This window comes from Nomascus leucogenys, chromosome 17 (assembly GCF_006542625.1).
Source record: "Nomascus leucogenys isolate Asia chromosome 17, Asia_NLE_v1, whole genome shotgun sequence".
NCBI classification, from domain to species: Eukaryota; Metazoa; Chordata; class Mammalia; order Primates; family Hylobatidae; genus Nomascus; species Nomascus leucogenys.
In genome coordinates this window covers 75,054,911-75,075,593 of record NC_044397.1, presented here as the reverse complement: position 1 = coordinate 75,075,593, position 20,683 = coordinate 75,054,911, and the positions used below count along the sequence as shown (strand labels likewise).

Below are 20,683 nucleotides of genomic sequence, written 5' to 3'. Positions count from 1 at the left end.
ACCTCCAAATTTGAGGTAGAAAAAGACCCTGAGAATTCATTTCTCAGAGGACATTTTTCCCCATCCAGACAGAGGCATATAAATTCTTTTTTGTCTCTCTGTGCCAGTGCATCGATGGTTTTCCTCATCTACTCTTTTCAGTGTGGGTGTAGCCTTTTAAAAACTGCTGCAGTTTTTTAACTAAGCCCAGCTGTGGCAGCATCCCATATCCTTACCACTCACTTCTCGCTTTGTTACTGACACACCTGGAGACTTCCTTTCTCTCTTGCCAGTTCATTCATGCATTTAAAATAATTTTCACTGTATTTTGTCAAGCATTTTAAGGCAGTATGGCCGGAGAGTTTTCAGACTGTTTCCCCAGATCTTCTTTTAAGAAAGTTAGGAGTCTCATTCCACCCTTTAAAAAAAGTCTGATGTTAATTATTTTCTCTTGGTAAGCCTAATTAAAAAATTGGGGACATCCATTGAAGTGTTAGGAGGAAAATGCAAACTACTCATTGTACCACTACCTAAAAATGGCCATGTTTTATATGTTTTCTCCTTTTTGTATTATATATGTTTAGATATACGTACACATATATATGTGTGTATGTATATATGTACTGTATAACTTGATTCATGTGTGAATATCTGTTTACATGTGCGATTTTTCACCTAATAGTGTATTGTATTTTTCTTACATCATTAAAATTCATTAAAGAACAAACAACTGAAGGAAAACTTCTGTTTTAGAAGCTTACGGATAAATGAGGGGCATCTTCCTGCATATATTTGATTAGCTGTTCTGCAAATCTACTCTTCTGCACCTAGCAACCTAGAAATAAAAAAGGGAATAGCTGCACTAAGAGCCCTAGAATCCTAATTAACATTGTGCTGCTGATAGATGCCTTACATTTAAAGCAAGATCATGTTGTTTCTCTCCCATATAAATGATTTTCATTGACTATTCTGAATAACTTTATATTTCCGGTCTCCAATTTGCTGCAACTAAATCTTAGCTACTCCCCCATTCTGGCTTTCCTGTTGAAAATTGTTCTCTGAGCAAAGCCTGGAATGTCTGAAGTCATTCCCCAACACAGTTGCTAGAGATGGGCTGTGAAATAACAGAATTTAGCAGCAAGTCTCTCCACAGGCCAGTGTATAAAAAGGATCTGAAACCTAGGCTGGGAATGACAAGTATGCTAGAGGGAATGGCACTCCCCTGCCCGCCTTCCAAAAGCAGTTTGGCTTCAGGAGAGTGGGCGTGTGTTTCACTTGGTCTTGCAAATGTAGGTCTAACTTTGTCACCGCCTTTCCGTCTGCCTTCCAGCATCTGTGCCCAGTTGACGTAATGACTGTGGAAGGCAGATTGAACGTTATTAAGGAGACAGTCTGGAAATTGCGAGAGGCAGGCAGAGTCAAGGATAGAAGGCATTCTTGGGAGACTGGGGTTCTCAGCTCACAGTAATTGAGAAATCAATTCAAACTCATGCCATACAATGAAATTATATGTGTGTGTGCATTTCCTAGAAGTTACCCCATGGCCCTTCCTAGTTAAGTTAGCACTATACAATGTCTTGGCCAAATGAATTTGAGTTCCAAGTTAGGTTCTTGAGACTTAAATTAGTTCCAAGTTAGTTTCTTAAAATTTGTAGTAGAAATAATAGCCTTAAAATGTGATTTATTAAAAATTAAATTTAGGGCCAGGCACGATGGTTCCTGCCTGTAAACCTAGCACTTGGGGAGGCTGAAGTGGGAGGATTGCTTTAGCTCAGGAATTTGAGACCAGCCTGGGCAACGTAGTGAGACCTCATCTCCACTAAAATAAAAAAATTAGCCAGGCATGGTGGCACACACCTGTAGTCCCAGGTACACAGGAGGCTGAGGCAAGAGCGTCACTTGAGCCCAGAGTTCAAGGCTGCAGTGAGCCATGATCATGCCACTGCACTCCAGCCTGTGTGACAGAGCAAGACCTCCCTCCAGAAAAAAATTAAAATCTTTTAAAAACAACAGTTTTGATTTACAACTGCCAGAATTTATGAGAAAAAGAATTTTAAGTTTCAAAAGTTTAGTGTGTACACTAAAAAAACGAAGGCACAATGCTTATGTTGCCAACAAGATATTAGAAACAGATTGGAAGTATAACTACACAGCTCTACTTCCTGTAGATTAAAGATTGCCAAGACTTTATTCATATTTTTATTTTTTTAAAAATTTAAAAACTGAGAGGTTGATTCATTTCTAACAGGGACATGCAAATGTCTGATGGTGGCCCAGGAGGGCTGTCACTCAGAATCAGGTGGGTGCAGAGTGGCCTGCAGGACATGATGACCCAGCATGAGACAGGATGCATCACATCTGGGTGATGCCTTTCTCCAGGGGATCAGCCTGGACTAAATGCCTCTGGGCCAGGATGCCCAGCAAGCCCCGAGATGCCTCCTGGAGAGAAGGAAGTATGTGAGAGTATCCTGAGTTAAGTGAGACCTAAAATGCCTGAGAAAACCCTGAAATGACTGAGTCTATCTGGAACTTATTTGACTGTTCTTCTGCCATCAGATAGAATGAGGTCTCAAAAGAGAAATTAAATTATATTACAAGAAAATAAAGCTCAATTGCTTGCCTATTTGAGTTTGTGGCCTGTGAAAATCTTGCCTACCAAACTACGAGAAGCAACATGAGGGGCTTCATGATAACTCTGCAGGTAGGTGGGCATCTCGTGGAATCCAAGGGGAAAGGCATGGGCTGGGCTGAGAAAGGACTAGAACCAGGAGCTGGAAGCCATTGGGATCTTTTCTCAGCTGCCATGGCTGCTTCTTATTGCATATCTGTTTCTGTCTTCTCTCTCTGAGGCCCATCTTTCTCTACGTCTCCCATTCATCCGACAAAATATAGTGGCATCAATGCCTAAGTTATGTGACACAGTTTTAGCCACATGCAGATTCTACGTTTCTGTATCTTGGCCTCATTCCCAAATTCTTGGACAAGATTCTGATTGGCCCACTTAAGTCCCATGTCTGTCTTCCTCCATTCAATCAATGGTGGCCTGAGGGGCACTGGCCCGTGGTAGAGACATGACTGCTGTGGATTCATCACCTCGGGTCAGGGGACAGTTCCCAGGGAATTGGAAATGGCTGTGAGCTGGGAGGACACCCCAAAAGATGATGACTTCTCAGTCACTACGGGACCTATCCCTCACTTTTCCCATCTAGAAAATAGAAGGAATAATATCTATAATATTCCTAATTTTAAGTGAAGGCAAAGGGAATTAACATGTACTGACTTCTCTCCCATGTAGGAAGTTAACCAGCTTATCTTAGCGCATCCTGAAAACAACCCTAAGAGGTGGGCATTTTAATTTCCTCCTTTTTAGATGAGAAAATTGATGCGTGCGGAGGTTAAATCTCATAGCTAGTACGTGAAAGCTCAGATCTAAACCCAGACAGAACCTGTGCTGCAGCCCCGGAAGCAGCTGTTATTAAGATTGAGATAATGTCTCAAAGCCATGCATTACATTCTCAGCTATTAAGAAACTGCCAAGGACAGTATCTTACATGTAGTAAATGCTCTGAATTGGAAGTCTCATTAATAAGAGCACTCTCCCTTCAATTGCAGCAGAAGTCTTATCACAGAGTGTTTTGCTCACATTAATCCACCAAACACCTCTGGGAAGTGGGCACCCATCTCCTTTGGAGAGGTTTCTGCCAAGACACATTTTATTACAATGAAAAGAGAGATGAAAACAGCCGCTTATACCTGTTTTAACTGTAATTGACCTTCAGCCACCATTTTACTGCATCAGATTCAAGAGCTTCTAAAGCTTCCACCCTGCTTCATGTTGAGGTGTGAATTTGTCACCTTAGGAGCCTGTTGTCACAGTCTTTAAGATGTATTTATGTGCTCTGATCTTCTGGCCTCCTGACGCTAAATATAACTCTTTTTTATTGGTACTCAGCTGACATACAAAACTCAGGCTCTTTTTGTGAATGTTTGCTGAATGAGAGATTTGTTAACACCTACTGTATTCTCAGCTCTGAGAATATTAAACCTCTGAGATACAATGCAAACCTCTGAGAGCAAACAGCCTTCTCTGTGCTATCAAAAAGCTAAGAACTTGGTCATTAGGGAAATGCAAATCAAAGCCACCATGAGATACCCCTTCATACTCAGTAGGATGGCTATAATACAAATAATTTAAAAAACAAACAAACAAAAAACCGAAAATAACGTGTTGGCAGGTGTTAAAAGAAAAAACTTTAGACAAGTTAAATTTAACAGAGTTTAACTGAGTAAAGAACAATTTGAGAATGGGGCAGCCTCTAGAATCAGGGCTGCTACATGGTCGGCTAACATTTACGGACAGAAAAGGGAAAATAACGTACAAAAAAGCGGAAGTGAGGTACAGAAACAGCTGGATTGGTTACAGCTCAGCATTTGCTTTATTTGAATACAATTTAAACAGTTGGCTGCCTGTGATTGGCCAAACTAAAACCTGTAAATGAAAGCAATATGCCTATGATTGGCCAGAACTCTGCGATGGGTGCAAGTGTAGGTTACAACAGTCTGTTTACATATCCAGTTAGGTTTCAGTTAAACATTTAGGCTGGACTTAAATATGTAAGGAGGCAGCTTCAGGCTAAATCTAATTTAACACAGTGATGTGGAGAAATTGGAAAAGACACAACTAAGAACCTATTTTAAAGTCACCAGTCAGGTCTAGTTTGGGTGAAATTAATGCATGTTCACTTGAGAGCATTAGTTGAAACTTCCTGTAATTCAGTTGGCTTGATTGGTGGCCAACTTGCTTTGGTTAAAGATACAAATAAGGGACTTCAAACACCATAAGTAGGTTTCTGATCTGCTTCTCTGAGCATTAGTACCACAGGTAGAATGATCATGTAATTGATCATCCAAACTGTGACAATTATTTCCAAGACAAATGCTAAAACAAAAAGGACACTGGGACAGAAGGCCAACCCATGGTTGCCTTTGCTAGAGGAAACCAGTAACATATTGACAACCAGAGAACTGACTTTTTCTTTACCAAATCAATCATGGTAGATTTTATGATTAATCTATTTAATCTGTGGGAAAAATGTAACAATGGCCCAATGATAGAACCAAAGGATACATACTGTGATTTACTAGGAAGCAGCAGTGGCAGGGTTCCACGTGAAAAAATAGGTATCTTTTTTCTCTTTTTCAGGTCTGCCTCTTCTTTGACCCACGCATGCTTCCGTTTTCTTCCATGGGAGGTTGGTCAGAAAGTGGCAGCTCAGGGTAGGTGTCAGGAAGACAGTGGTCAGAAACAGACCCGGAGAGGGATTTGGGCCACCATGATAAGAGAGGAGTGGCCAAAGGGATGAAGAACTTACAGTTTATTGGCTGGGCACGGTGGCTCCCACCTGTAATTCCAGCACTTTGGGCGGCTGAAGCGGGCAGATCACTTGAGATCAGGAGTTCGAGACCAGCCTGTCCAACATGGTGAAACCCCCTCTCTACTAAAAATACAAAAATTATCCAGGTGTGTGGTGGCAGGAGCCTGTAATCCCAACTACTTGGGGGGCTGAGGCAGGAGAATCGCTTGAACCCAGAAGGTGGAGGTTGCAGTGAGCAGAGATTGCACCACTGCACTCCAGCCTGGGCGACAGAGCGAGACCCTGTCTTAAAAAAAAAAAAAAAAAAACCTACAGTTTATTGATTTCCTTTCCTTTACAAGGAAAAAGAGTTGGCTGCCTTCATGTGTGACTTTTAATCTTTGTATCTCTGCCCAGGGGCACATTTTGGAGACGATGCTGTTTAAATTTCCAAATCAATAAATAAGCAGGGTCAAAGATCCAAAACTAGCAAATTGCTATTTCCAGGAAAAGATGCTGGCCTTGTCAATGTGGTTCTGTCCTGCACATACCAGGGACTTCACACTTTTCCTGCCCAGGCCTAGAGTTGCTTGGAGCTATTCATTCTACAGAAGTTCCATCCAACTGTCTCGGTATTATTGCCACAAAGAACTTTTGAAGAGGGCTGAACTAGGTGGGCCTTAGAGACCTATAAAGGAAAGTAATATGCCTAGATTTTTATATGTGTATATAAAGCACTGTAAGCGCTATGACTAAAGAAATGAGAATGTCAGTGTGAAACTTTTTGCGATTCTGCCTGGGCGTCCATCAGATGGCCTTTCTTCTAAGAGGTAGAATCAGAACACATTGGCTTAGAAGCTGCTGTAGAAAACTGGCCCATCTGGCTATTCTAATTGTTTCAGAAAAGAAATACCACTGTATCTATATATGGATCTCTTGGTGTCCTCACTGCCAAATATACATAGATCATACAAGACCCTAAAACCGTTATCTATTATGCTTTTGGCTTACTTTCCACTGGGCTTTTTTCCCCCACTTTCTTAAATAAGGTTATTATGACTCACATTCAGCTTCCTATATTCTATGAATTCACCCCCTTCCAAGAAGTTGTTTTTTTAAAAAGCATGGTTGTCTAAAAGCCTTATAGTTGTAAATTTCTCCTTTCCTTATGGTAGTACCTTGCACTTGTATGTATAGAAAAACGACCACAATGTAACTGTTGAAATAGATACCCTTTGCAATGTCTTCCCAGCTCAGTACCCCCTTCCATTGAGAATATCTCCATCTCCATAAGACATAACGTTTGTGATGGCTCACTCTGCTCTCCTGTCCGTGAAGGGACTCCTGAGTTTGAGGTGAGCCAATCAAATTGGAGCTGGGGTTCAGTAATAGACAACCTGTTAACTGGAATGAGGGTAATGGAAACTGATGAGCAGAAGCTGCCATCATAGAAAAGCATTCTCATCCACATGCCAGGAGAAGCAGGAAAGTGGATATTTTAAGAGAAGAACAGAACAGATGTGCAAACTAAAGGATGGAAAATGATCTGGCTAGAGACAAAGAAGAGGAGGGGTGGGAGAGAGAGAGGAAGGGACTGGAAATAGTAGTTCCTGGTTCTCAGCTGTCATGAAACCCACTCCTGTCCTTGGGTTCTGTGAGATATTCTGGACTTTTATACAAAGGTCTCCTGACTTTCCCCCCACTAAGCTAGCTTGAATGAGTTCCTGTTATTGACAACCAGAAGACCATTGACTAAGACAACTAGAACGTACTTCTCCATTTTCTCATCTGTTTTGAGTCCCAGAACAGAAGAATGAACCTGGATTCTTCCTGAATTAGTGAAATACAATTATAGACATTTAGATCTGAAATAATCTAATCCAACATATTTATTTTATGGATGAAACAGTAATGTCCAAGGAAGTTAAATGGCTTACCCAAGGTCAAGGTCACACAGTTAGTTGATAGTAGAATTAGAACTAAACCTTAGGTCATTTGAATGCCAGTCTGGCTTTCTTTCCACTAAACAAATCTGCCTTTTAATGAAAGCATTTCAGCATCACACTTGGTGCAGAGAACAGCTGCTCCCTCTTCTGAATGATGTGGTAGATCCTGCAATCAAGGGATCCCCGTCTTCAAACACAGTGGTGGGCTGAGGATCCAGGCTGAGCTTTTAGAGTATCACAGACCTCTAGCATCAGTGATCGGCTCAGAGGTGGGCTTCAGCTCCAGGTAGAACTACTTAAGGACTTTTTAGGGAGAATAATCAGGCACTTAGAAGGAGAGAATGTGGATCTCTCATTTTTGAGCTCTGAGAAATTAAAGATCACATGAGCTTAGAGCTGCTAGGGGTTGTCTTTTCAGCATGAGAAGACAGCCTGCTGAAGAACAGAGCCAGCACAGAGGAAAACAGAACCAAGAGATGGAGAGAGATAGATATCCGATAACTTTACCTGGGCACCTAGATTTAGCCATGCCTGAAGTTATCCAATTCCTGAACTTATCAGTTACCTGACCCAGTGCATTTCCTTTTCTACTTAAGCTAGTTTGACTTGACTTTCTAGCATATGTAACCAAGTAAGGTATAATACCAAAACATTGATGGCTAATCCCAGTTTAACTTTATATACTTTTGCTTATTTTTGTATGCTACAGAGAGGCTGTATCTTTGGGTCATTGTAAACAGATGTCAGCTATTTTGGTTAAAATGTATTTAATATGACTTATTAAGACTAAACTAGGAGCAGTAGTGACAAAGAAATACAACTGTGTGTGTGCTTTTGTTTTCTGAGGAAGAAGAGTAATTTTCCTAAAGCAGTAGATGGGCTTTCTTCGTTTGTTTCTGACCCCTTTTTACACTTTTAGGACTTATTGAGGACCCCAAAGAACTTTTGTTATGTGGGTTCTGACTATCAATATTTACTGTATTAAAAATAGAAACTGAAAATCTTCAAAATATTTAGTGATTCATTTGAAGATAGCAATGATGAAAGCATGTGAACACAAATAATATCTTAGTATTATAATAAAATTAGTTTTGACCTTGCAGGCCCCCTGAGATCTGTTCTAAAGAAAAATGTCAGTTTGTGTGGGATAAAAAAGAGCAAAATGTAGGACAAACTTGGAAAGTGAATTTTATTTGCCTTCGTTTATAATACTTGAGTCGGAAAAGGAGCTCCATAATCTGTTGAAATCTTAGCAAAGTTTGCCTAATTTTGGTAAGCCTTTTTCGTTGTTTTACTGATTAATGCTTTCACCGACAATGTAAAAGGTTATTCATTACTTGCTGTGTAATCTGCCTGGATAGCAAAGATTCTAGGTCTTACCAGAATAATTTCCTGTGCTTTCTGTTGACCTTACTAGATCCTCGACTATTTAAAAAGAAAAAGTACAAAAGGTTTTCACTTATGAAAGAGCAAAGGTTCTTTTTAATCATGTTGCCTTCTATGTTTATTTCAAAATGCTTTTTTGTGACTCAAATAAGTAATAAAGTATTGTTTCTAAGGCACCCACGATCCTATCTTAAGCATTCAAATATGTTCTGATAAGTTTTTTTTCAAATTTTTGTTCTTCCAAAAAAATTAGATCTTAAATTTAGGAACAAATAAAAAAAGATCAGAATTTTTTTTTTTGCCATTCTTTCATCATAATTTTTTAACCATTTTTATGGTAATAAAATACATGGAACATAAAATTTAACATTTTCCCTATTTTTAAATGTACAGAAAATTAGGATATCTTTTACACCTAAAATATCTTTAAGATTTTCCAGTGTATCCCTTGAAAATCACAAACTTGTTTCTTTCATCACATAAAAAGATAAGGGCTAGGTTTCTTTGATGTGTTACTATTGTAGGATTTATATGAGAAGAGTTATCTAACCAGAGAAGGTACTTAGTCTTCCCTAGGTTAGATTTGTGTAAATAAAATATTGTTAGTGTAACTATTTCAGAAATAGTATACAGATGGTCCCCAACTTACAATGGTTTGACTTATGATTTTTCAACTGGGTTTATTGGGGTAGTAAATGCATTTTTGGCTTCTGACATTTTTTATTTACAGTGAGTTTATTGGGATTTAACCTCACTGGAAGCCAAGGAGCATCTGGACTTTAGAGGAAATCCCTGGAGATTTATCAATGCCCTGGCTGTCCATTATTTATTTTTACCCTCAAGGAAAACACTGATCAAACTCTTATGAAATTGATATGTTGTGTTTTCTTTATTTATCAGAGTCCTGACAATGCTTTGCCTGATGATATTAGATGACAGTGTAGTGTTCTCAATCCTAATTTCAGTTATTATTTAAAATGTTTCCTTAGCCTGGCCACAGTCTTATATTTTTAATTTGAATTTACTATCTCCTAAGCTAGTTGTTTTCAACTATGGAGTTTTATAAAAAATAAAATGCCTAGGCCCTACTGCTGAATCTCTTTACTTCATATATTTGGTATATTATGTCTCATAATTATGTTATATCTCAATTTATTTTTCTCTATAAAAATTGTGTTCCTCCATTTTTATAAATCAGATTTTTTTAATGCAAACTTAATTATTATCCTTAGAGACAATTTGCCTATTTTTTTATTTTATTTTTTGGAATGGCTTTATTATCTTTGGCACGCTACAGAAGCAACCACATTTCTTTACTGGTTGCATTATAATTATGCACCCCTCATCTGACCTGTCACATTTGAGGGTTACCAGTTATAAATTAAAAACAGCCACTCTAAGTCTCTGTCATCTACAGATTTTTTTTTTTCACTCTGAGGCTTGTGTGAAGGCCCTGCTATAAGCTACAGGCCAGATTTTGTGTCTTCAACCAAGAAAGACAGTCTCAGAGCTTCATGGAGAAGGACTGTATTGGATATTTCAAACTGTTGACACTTTAAAACATAGACTCTTGGGTATAGCTTTCTGAGCTGATATCTCTTAGATAACTCTCAGCTCAGATGAGTAAACTCAGTCAAGATCTCTAGGACTCCTTTTAGTCTGGAGAACTGCTAACCCAAGATCCTCCGAACAAGAGTTACTTACATAAGACTAAATGAACTGATGAGGGAAATTTTACTGTGTTTTTTAAAATAATATTGTTGATTTTGTTTCACTGTTCTATAGTCTGGTTGTATACATAAACTGATTTCTTTTTTTCTAAGCTATCTACAGCCTATAAAATTTAGTAGACTACTTTTGTAAATTGTATTAGTTCATTTTCACACTGCTGATAAAGACATACCCAAGACTGGGCAATTTGCAAAAGAAAGAGGTTTGATGGACTCACAGTTCCACATGGCTGGGGAGGCCTCACAATCATGGTAGAAGGTGAAAGGCACGTCTCACATGGCAGCAGGCTAGAGAAAAGAATTTATGCAGGGAAACTCCTCTTTATAAAACTATCAGATCTCGTGAGAGTTATTCAGTGTCATGAGGATAGCACGGGAAAGACTCACCCCCATGTTTCAATTATCTTCTACTAGGTCCCTCCCACAACATGTGGGAATTATGGGAGCTACAATTCAAGATGAGATTTGGGTGGGGACACAGCCAAACCATATCATAAACTGAAATGAAACATCTTAAATTGTATTTGATTCTCACTGATCCTATAGAATCCAGAAACTTACTGAGTCTCTTTGCTTTTCATGGCAACATAGTTTTATGTAAAAGCTCAATAAGAATATCTTCTCCTTCTTACTAGGATATAATTGGATGAATCAGTTGTACAACCAGGGCCTTACCTGGAGTGTCCTTTTTGAGAATGATGCTTATTTTATCAGAAGTAACCAGCCACTTTTCAGAAGCTAAAGTTGATGTTACTTATGGAGCCAATGCATACAAAGCCCTCCTAGGAAAACTGGCTGGTGTCTGGCTTATAGGATCCCAGCCTTACAGGAGGTGAGGAATATTATTCCCATCAGGCCAGAAATTCAAGAAATTTGGAGGAATTTAAGAAGAAAGAGCCAGGCGCGGTGGCTCACGCTTGTAATCCCAGCACTTTGGGAGGCCGAGGTGGGTGGATCACGAGGTCAGGAGATCGAGACCATCCTGGCTAACATGGTGAAACCCCGTCTCTACTAAAAATACAAAAAAATTAGCCGGGCGTGGTGGCGGGCGCCTGTAGTCTCAGCTACTCGGAGAGGCTGAGGCAGGAGAATGGCGTGAACCTGGGAGGCGGAGGTTGCAGTGAGCTGAGATGGCACCACTGCACTCCAGCCTGGGTGACAGAGCAAGACTCCGTCTCAAAAAAAAAAAAAAAAAAAAAGAAAGAAATTCACCCAAACATATAGATACTATGGGTGACATTTTTTGGTAAGAGTTTCTAAAAGATCATTTGGAATTCCTTATTAAAACTTCTAGACAGAAGTTAACTTTGTAAGTGATTAATACTATATGGACCTGGATTTTGCAAGCCAAACTTAAGAATAATCTCCCTTTGAAATTGTTATGATCATGAAAGGAAAGGGGACACTAGGGAAAAATTGTGAAAGACTGAAATAGACCAAAAGGTGGACTGGTGTCTTCAATGGAAAACTATACCTTGCTTTAGAGCACCCCCTTCCAAGTTTTCTGATTCTATAAATGATGTGCCTTTCATGATCTTTGAGCTCCTATATAGAACACTTATAGGAATGTAAAAAGTTATTGTCTATAGAAATAAAAATTGTGTTCAGTGAATAGCAATTGATTATTGTCCCAGGGATATTAACCAATTTTACATCTATTTGTACATTCATTTCAGCATTCCTGATTCAATGATAAAAGTGTAGTACATTGAATTCTCCTATATAGCATCTTACTGGTTCCCTTATGAGTTAATTAAGAAGTTAAATAAAATCTTCGATGTTTCATCCTATATTTTTGTGTCATGATTTTACCTTTTTTAAAAAAAGTATCCTTTAAAGTTATTTGCCTATTGTATATTTTCCCATTTCTTTGCTTTCATACTTTCTCTATTAGAAATTGTGTCTCTTGTAAGCAGCATATAGATGAGTTTTGCTTTTTTTTTACTTATTTATTTATTTTGAGACAAAGTCTTGCTCTGTCACCCAGGCTGGAGTGCAGTGGCATGATCACGGCTCACTGCAGCCTCAACCTCCTGGGCTCAAACGATCCTCCCACCTCAGCCTCCTAAGTAGCTGGGATTATAGGCACAGGCCACCATGCCCAGCTAATTTTTTATTTTTTTGTAGAGACAAGGTCTCACTATGTTGCCCAACCTGGTCTCAAACACCTGAGCTCAAGAAATCCTCCTGCTTTGGCCTCCCAGAGTGCTGGGATTATAGGTGTGAGCCACTATGCCTGGCTGTTTGGTTTATTCTGTCTGGCACTCTATGTTTTCATCTGTGGGTTAAGTCACACATTGATTCCTATATTCACATTGATTATGATTACACTTAATTGGAATTATTTATTCCACCTTGGCTTCTTTTTATTGCTTTCTCTATCTACTGGATTGATGGAGTTTTTTTTATTTCCCATTTTTCTTTCTCCTCGTTTGGAATTTTTCATTCTTTTTCTAATACTTAGTGGTTACCTTTGTGGCAGAGACTGTTAGATGCCCTGTGTCTTAGTCCATTTATGTTGCTATAAAAGAATACCTGAGGCTGGGGAGTTTATAAAGAGAAGAGGTTTATTTGGCTCATTGTTCTGCAGGCTGTACAAGAAGCATGGCACCAGCATCTGCACCTGGTGCAGGCCTCAGGCTGCTTCCACTCAAGGTGGAAGAGAGAAGGGGAGCCTGTGTGGAGAGATCACATGGCAAGAGAGGAAGGAAGGTAGGGGAGGGGACAGTCTCTTTTTAACAACCAGCTCTCGGGAGCGAACAGAGTGAGAATTCACTCAATACCGCAAGGATGGCCCCAAGCCATTCATGTGTGATCCACCCAAACACCTCCCACTAGGCCCTGCCTCCACCACTGGGGATGAAGTTTCAACATGAGGCTTGGAGAGTCAAATATTCAAACTATAGCACCCTGCAATAGTCATTCTCCTTTTCTTCCTTAGCAATAAGATTCTGGAAAATATACCTTGCTGAAAAACTACTGATACAAAGGAAACAATAATATGTAACAGGAAGTTGCTGGTTGGGACTAAAAAAGTAATGACAGTTGGCCTGTGTTCCTCTGTCCTTCCCTCTTTTATCCTGCTTGGAATGTGGGTGTAGATGGAACTCCGGAAACCATCATGGACCATGAGGCAACTCTGAGGATGGAAGCCACACACTAAGGACGGTAAAGCAGAAAGAAGAGCTGAAACCCTGATGATTAAGAAGCAGCCAATTCCGTCCTGCACTGCCCACCTCCAGATCTCATTCATGTGAAACAAAGAGAAACTTTATCTTGTTCAAGTCACTTTAGTCAAGATTTTTATTATCAGATGAATGCAATTTCTAATTGATACACCTTAAAATTTTCAACATGTACACCTGATTTAACAAAATCTAGAATTAAGTCAATACCTCTACATGCGTTATAGACCAAAGGTCACTGCTATAAGAACTTTGGGTATATAGTCAAATTCCTCACATTTTTAGAAACTTGTTTATTCATTGCATCCCTCCCCCATCTCACTCTCTCACACGCTCACATATTTATTTTCTCAGATCCTTATAAGTTCATAAGGCATATGTCCTTATTCCATTTTTACAGATGAGAAAACTGGGGTTTGCAGGAGTTAAGTAACTTATCCAAGATCACACAATTAATTAGTGGCAAAGTCATAATTTGAAGTCTTTCTAACGCCCAAATGTTTCCATTGTGTCACATATCAGAGCTGTGCTCTTTCCATCAGCCACTTTCCCATTATCATAGCTGATGACATGCACACCCACCATCTGGGGCAGGCTTTAGTACAGCACTCTGTGCCATCATCCAGATCACCAAATCTTAGTAAATGGACATGTCATAAGAGATAAGGCTGCCATAGAATCACAGCAGCTTCTGGCTTAGTAAATTACCTGGATACACACCTTTTCCTAGAGGAAATCCCACATCTTTGTAGGAGATCTGGTGTAATGCTCTTGGGACCTCTCTCTAGAGGATGAGCTAGTATCACTGGGTCCTAGTAAGTTTCAACAAATATGATAGAGACAGAACTGTCATCATTATCAGAAAAGTAACAGAGAAAAATGTTACAACAATGGTTTTGTGACCTTAAAGTCTGTGTTAGTCCCTTAGCACCACCGCTGGGATTTTGCTGAAAGGGACGTTTTGTGTGTTGGGCTTCACTGAAGGAAGCCCCTGAAAGTGTTCAGAAATAGGGAAAATAAGAAGCTGTTCCAGCTGAAAATACGGGCAAGGGGGAATCATTGAAGAAGACAGAATACTGAGGTGTTCAAATGAATAAAGAAGCTAAAAACTAAATCATAAGTATTTCTGTTTCTTTGACATATATAAAAGGAAAATGTTTACCAGGTGAATGTGATCAGCTAGGCATGTTTTGAAGGCAATTGTAGCCAAAATGTAACCCCTAACTCGCTCAAATTCTACATCCAAACCTTTCAGAGTAATGTCCAAAAACGAAATAATTTTGTAAAAACGAAGGTTGGAAGATTCAGAAACAAAATTTAGAATGGATTTTCCTAGTCCCAGAGTAGGAAGGCTGAAGGAAATCCTTTTCCAGAGCTTTACTGGGCATTTGGGGTAAATCACAATGACTCATTTACATAGATCTTCAACTTTTGCTGAACTTCCAACTTGATTTTCTTTCAGACTCTAGTTGCAGTGACACATAAACTTTGGCGCAGGCTTAACTCATGTCTGCCCTCTGCTTACCCTCCCTACCCCACTGCTAGGCTCACTGTTCTGGAGCACAGTGCAGGGAGAAGACAGCTCTCATCCTTCCTGTGTTGCTGTCCTGGGAGTTACTTCTCCAGATCCTATCGTCTTTTCACCTCTCCCATCACCACTGTGACAAATCAAACACCTCTCTCCTGACCACCAGCTCCTGGAACCTGGGGTCTACAGTCCCTCTTGATACAATGAGACGACCTTGCGCTCAGGTGAAGGGTGAATGTGGAACCAGCTACGCTTCCCTCTCTACCTACCTCCTCCAACTGAATAACCACAAGGCTATATGGATGGAGCAGATTTATCAAAAAGTAGGGCTAATTTAACGGACTTACAACATAGGAGTGAATCAAAGGTCAAATTATATGTTAACATCAAACTTACACTAGAATAAAAGCCACGGAGAACTTGAGAACAGAAATGGGCAGAAGAGTCAGCATTAGCAGGACAGTCTAGGGTGGCCTTTGCATTCCATACTGAGCTCCTGATGTCCTAGCCAGTGGGGTTTGAATATGTCTCCTCTTCTTGCCAACACACATCTCCGAAAGGCAAATGGTGATATTTTCAGAGACAGCGAAGTCCAGATTTCTATAAATGAACAGAAACGTTCCTTAAATACAATGAAGACTACAACTCTGCCTACTGGTGGGGATGAGTTTTTTTGTTTGTTTGTTTTGTTTTTTGAGATAGGGTTTCCCTCTATCACCTAGGCTGGAGGGCAGTGGTGTGATCATGGCTCACTGCAGCCTCAACCTCCAGGGCTCAAGGGATTCTCCCACCTCAGCCTCCCAAGTAGCTGGGACTACAGGCATATGCCACCATGCCTGGCTAATTTTTGTATTTTTAGTAGAGACAGGTTTTCACCATGTTGCCCAGGCTGGTCTCGAACTCCTGGGTTCAGTGATCCACCCACCTTGGCCTCCCAAAGTGGTGGGATTACAGGTGCAAGCCACCACGCCTGGCTGGGGAGAAGTTTTAATTTTCTTTCTACTTCCAAACCATGGCCAAAGGCTATGGGAACACAAGAAAGGGGGTATGGGAGCCGCTGGTGTTTCTTTACCTACTGGCTGCACAAAATACCTGGCTGGAGTTCTGAAATGACCACTGCCCTGTGCATGAGGCCTAAATACAGCCCTACAACGTGGGATGCCTCACAGGGCTCTCCCCAAGCAGGAGGGAGGCAGGGCAAAGGTTTATGATCTTCTTAGTTAAGCAACTGGTGGCTTTACCAGTTGTTCTAAGGAAACAAAATTTCAAGCAACTTCTGCAGATGAACTTTCCAGGATGAATTTCAGCTGCTTTATGTGCACACCCTTTCCATTAGTTAGTAAAAGTGACCAAAACACGACTGTTGCAAGACTTTTCTCTCTAAATCTGTGGTTCTCAAGTAGGGGCAATTTTGCACTCAGGGGACATTTGGCAATGTCTGGAGGAATTTTTGCTTCTCACAGTGGAGAGAGGGGAGGGTAGAGGGAGATGCTACAGGCATCTAGTGGGTGGAGGCAAGGGAATGTGGCTAAAAATCCTGCAATGTGCAGGACAGCCTCCAACAACAAAGAATTTTTGGTTTCAAATATCAATAGTGCTGCTGCTGAGAAACCCTGCTCTAAAGACTTGGAAAAAAAATGAGATTTAGGTTCATCTGTGACCAGTATTACCAATCATATCACTCCTGAATTTTAGTTTAAAAATTCATTAGCTGATCTTCTTACACATCATCCCTAAGAAGTAGATTAAGAGTAATAATGGCATTTACTGAGTTCTTACTGTGTGCTAGGTTCTGGGATAAAGACTTTGTATACTTTATCTCACTGTTGTCCCTGTTTTCAGAAAAGAAAACTGAGCTCCAAGCAATGAAGGAAGTTGCAGATGTACATAAAACTTAAAATGGCAGAGGGAGGAATCAACGCAGACATGGAGTTCTGAAGCTTTTGCTGTTGCTCTCAATGCATTTCTAAGGAAACCCAACGGTATCCATTTCATTGACCAATTGCTTTGTACCCAAAATTCTATTTTTCATAAGAACTTTTCATTTTCTGACAAAAACTATTTGTTAAATAAACATAACTTCATAATTGTGATCACATCACTTGGAGCAAATTTGACTGATACATTTTAAAACACATGGAAACACCGAAAAAGGAAAAAAGGAATGTATTTTTCATATTTTCATCTCAAATTTAAGGAATTCATTTTTGGAACACATATTATGCTTTAAATGGTGGTGCCAGGTAAAACTGCAAGGAAGCTTGTGCTATCTGGAGACACCCATACTTTTTTTTTTTTTTAAGGAACATTTTGTAACTTTACAACAGCATATTGCATTTTTATATTCATGTGCCTGTCTCCTTCATTGTCCTGTGTATTCGTTTTCTACTGCTGCATGAAGAATTTAAACAGCCCTAACAGCTTAAAACAACACCCATTTATTAGCCCACAGTTCTGAAAGTCGGAAGTCCTAGCACAGCCATGGCATCACTGGATTCTCGCTCAGGTTCTGCCAAGGTTGTAATCATGGTAATAGTCAGGCTCAGTTCTTGTCTGGAAAAGACAAGTTTGAGAAAAAAAATCTGCTTTTCAAGCTCATTCAGGTTGTTGGCAGAATTCAGTTCCTTGCAACATTGGCCTAGGCAAATAATTTATGACTAAAACCCCAAAGCAAGTGCAACAAAAACAAGAATAGACAAATGGGCCTTAATTAAACTAAAAGGCTTCTGCACAGTAAAAGAAATAATCAACAGAGTAAATAGACAACCTACAGAATGCGAGAAAATATTTGCAAACTACGCATCTGACAAAGGACTAATATCCAGAATCTACAAGGAACTCAAACAACTCAACAAGAAAAAAAACAACCCCATTAAAAAGCAGGCAAAGGACATGAACAGATATTTCTCAAAAAAGGCATACAAGCGGCCAACGAACATATGAAAAAATGCTCAACATCCACTAATTATCAGAGAAATGCACATTAAAACCACAATGAGATACAATCTCACACCAGTCAAAATGGCTATGATTAAAAATTCAAAAAACAACAGATGTTGATGAGGGTGCAAAGAAAAGGAAACATATATACATGTTGGTGGGAATGTAAATTCGTGCACAGTGCCTGGTTCAGAAGACACACTTTAAAGAAAAAAGCTGGCTGAATGTTTATAACGTGTCTGTGTTTGTAGTGTTCAAGTCCTGCGAGCGAGGACCCTAGTGCATTTTCTGCAATCCAGTAATGCCTGTCCAGTATATGGCAGCCAGTGAGCACTCAACAGGTGCAATCGTTGGGCCACACACTCTTGTTTTAAAACGTGCTTTATCCTCTTGACCTTTTTAGGTTATGCAATGTGAATTCAAGCTGAATAATACTGAAGCCAGTCTTACGAGGCTCATTTCTAAGAAATATTCAGCTTTACGTAACGCAAATAAAAAATCACACACGCCCTTCCTTTGCAAGTGAACATTCATATTAGTGTCTGATAAATGCATTAAGAAGACACATTCCCTTAAATCAATCGTAGAACTTTGGTTTCTGCAAAAAGAAAAACTCCCTTTTCCCTAGATTTTCTCAGCTCCTCCACTGCTAGCCCCAGACAAGGTCCAAGTTATCTGCAGTTCTATGGCCTCCCTTGCATTTAAATCGCATTTGGGTAAACGCTTCCTGAGCTTTCTAACTCCACAGAAACGCTAACCAGGTATTGAGCGCTCGCACCACTGCCAGGTAACCCGCGGAGCTGCGGATGCCAGGCTCGCGCTGTGACGTCACCGGGCTCGCAGGCCGCGGCGCGGCCTCAGGCTCCGGTGATTGGCTGGGGCCCATGACGTCACGGCTCGGGGCGGCCCCGCGATGGCCAGGGCCCCGGGATGCTCCGGGTTTGTTTAAAAATAAAGGGGGGCGGGAGCGCCCAGGAAAATCCGGGCGCCCGCGGGGGTGCCAGCTGCCCCTCCTGCCGCCCCGCGTCCCAGCCCGGCCGCGCCAACCCCCTCGGAGGCCCGCAAGGGGGCGGGGGGAGGCGGGGCGGAGGAGGAGCCGCGGGCGCGGCGCCGCGCTGTCCCCGGCCGCCGCCCGCCCCACTCCGCACCGCATGTAAACAGTCCCAGCCGGCCCAGCCCGGCCCCGGAGGAGCCCGCGCAGGCCGAGCCGAGCGCCGCGCTGCCCGCCCGGGAGGAGGGCGCCGAGGAGCAGCAGGGCGGGCGGCGGCGGGAGGCGGGCGCGGGGCCGCGATGGATTTCCAGCAGCTGGCCGACGTTGCGGAGAAATGGTGCTCCAACACACCCTTCGAGCTCATAGCCACCGAGGAGACCGAGCGCAGGATGGATTTCTACGCCGACCCCGGCGTCTCCTTCTATGTGCTGTGTCCGGACAACGGCTGCGGCGACAATTTTGTGAGTGCCTGGGGGAGGGACCGCTGGGGCCGGCGGGAGTGTGGACGCGGCGGTGCGTCCCTGCGCCCGAGCTCCCGCGCGGTGGGCGGCGGTGGGCCCCGAGTGGGGGGGCGTAACCCGCGCCCCGCGTGCTCCGCGGGGGAAGCCCCGGGCCGGGCGGTGCGGGCTCCGCTTCCCGGGTGGGGCCCGGTGGGCGGCGGGCAAGGCGCCCGGAGGATCCGGGGAGCCGGGTCGGGGCGGGAGGTGTGGCGTCCCCCTAAAGGCCACCCCTCTCCCCGCTGCTGTGGGCGCCGTTTCGGGAACCCGACCTCGCGGCCCGTGCGCGGTGCCTGGCGTGGAGCATCCCTCGGGTGTGGGTGTCACCCGCGTCGGACCGGCCTGGGCTGGGGCGCACAGAGCCTCCGGCAGGAGCCCAGGTCCCGAGCTTCCCACATCCAGGCGTCCCGTCTGGGATAGGAATCCCGCTCCCCTCCGGTGCCCAGCCTCGGCTCCTCACATTGCCCCTCCCGGGAGAACCCCACTCCCGCCCTCGCGGGTTAGTCCTTGCACTGCCTGTTTGGACACAAAGCTCTGTCCGTACTAGCGATGCCCGATCTCCTGGACCTTCTTTGCGGAATTACACCCCGGATCTTAATACGCACGCGCGCCTGCGCATACACCCCCAACACACACTCATGCTCACACCCTCACTCTCACATGCGCACACTCACGCGCACACGCGGGCACGCCTCTCCCCCTGCCCCCGCGCTGCCCTCGCCGCTTCTCTGAGCTGCCCGAGAGGTGTGTGTGGCCCGGGCGGGTTCTCCAGTTGAGGCGGTGGCCCTGGCCCTGCTGAAGCCCGTGGGCTTTTCCAGATGACGGGGAATCCCCTCAGCCCCGGCTCAGAGGGACCGGGAACTGGGACTGCGGTGTCCAAACCTTCCAGTTTGAATCGTGCACCCACCTGGGATCCCGGCTCAAGCAGTTGAGGAAGAGGATGCGGAGGGCAGGGGAGCCGGGGTGGGAGGGGTGGAGTAGGGCGAGCACGGTGCTCATGAAGTGGTTGTAAGGTCGGGGAATAAATAATGATCCCCAAATGTAAGATGGAGGCGGCCGTGGGCGCAGGTGACCGTGTGGTCGCCGGCCTTGTGGGCGGAGGTGGGGCGGTGCGGGGCGCGGCCTGGTGCAAGCTCCTCAGGTGGGG

The 20,683-nt window shown here is 42.6% G+C and overlaps 2 protein-coding genes across 4 annotated transcripts in view; both read left to right on the top strand.

Moving 5' to 3' along the window:
• The window catches only part of PLEKHA8 (pleckstrin homology domain containing A8), a 92,479-nt gene extending 89,879 nt beyond the window's left edge, over positions 1–2,600 (top strand). For all 3 annotated transcript variants that reach the window (XM_003270477.3, XM_030797034.1, XM_030797033.1), the window contains one exon: positions 2,228–2,600. In XM_003270477.3, coding sequence (XP_003270525.1) covers positions 2,228–2,245 — 18 coding nt within the window. In that variant the 3' untranslated portion in view covers positions 2,246–2,600. The remainder of the gene's footprint in view (positions 1–2,227) is intronic.
• Positions 2,601–18,978: 16,378 nt separating this feature from the next.
• The window catches only part of MTURN (maturin, neural progenitor differentiation regulator homolog), a 28,043-nt gene continuing 26,338 nt past the window's right edge, over positions 18,979–20,683 (top strand). Inside the window, exon 1 of the mRNA XM_030795971.1 lies at positions 18,979–19,500. Within this exon, the coding sequence (XP_030651831.1) occupies positions 18,979–19,500 (522 nt within the window). The remainder of the gene's footprint in view (positions 19,501–20,683) is intronic.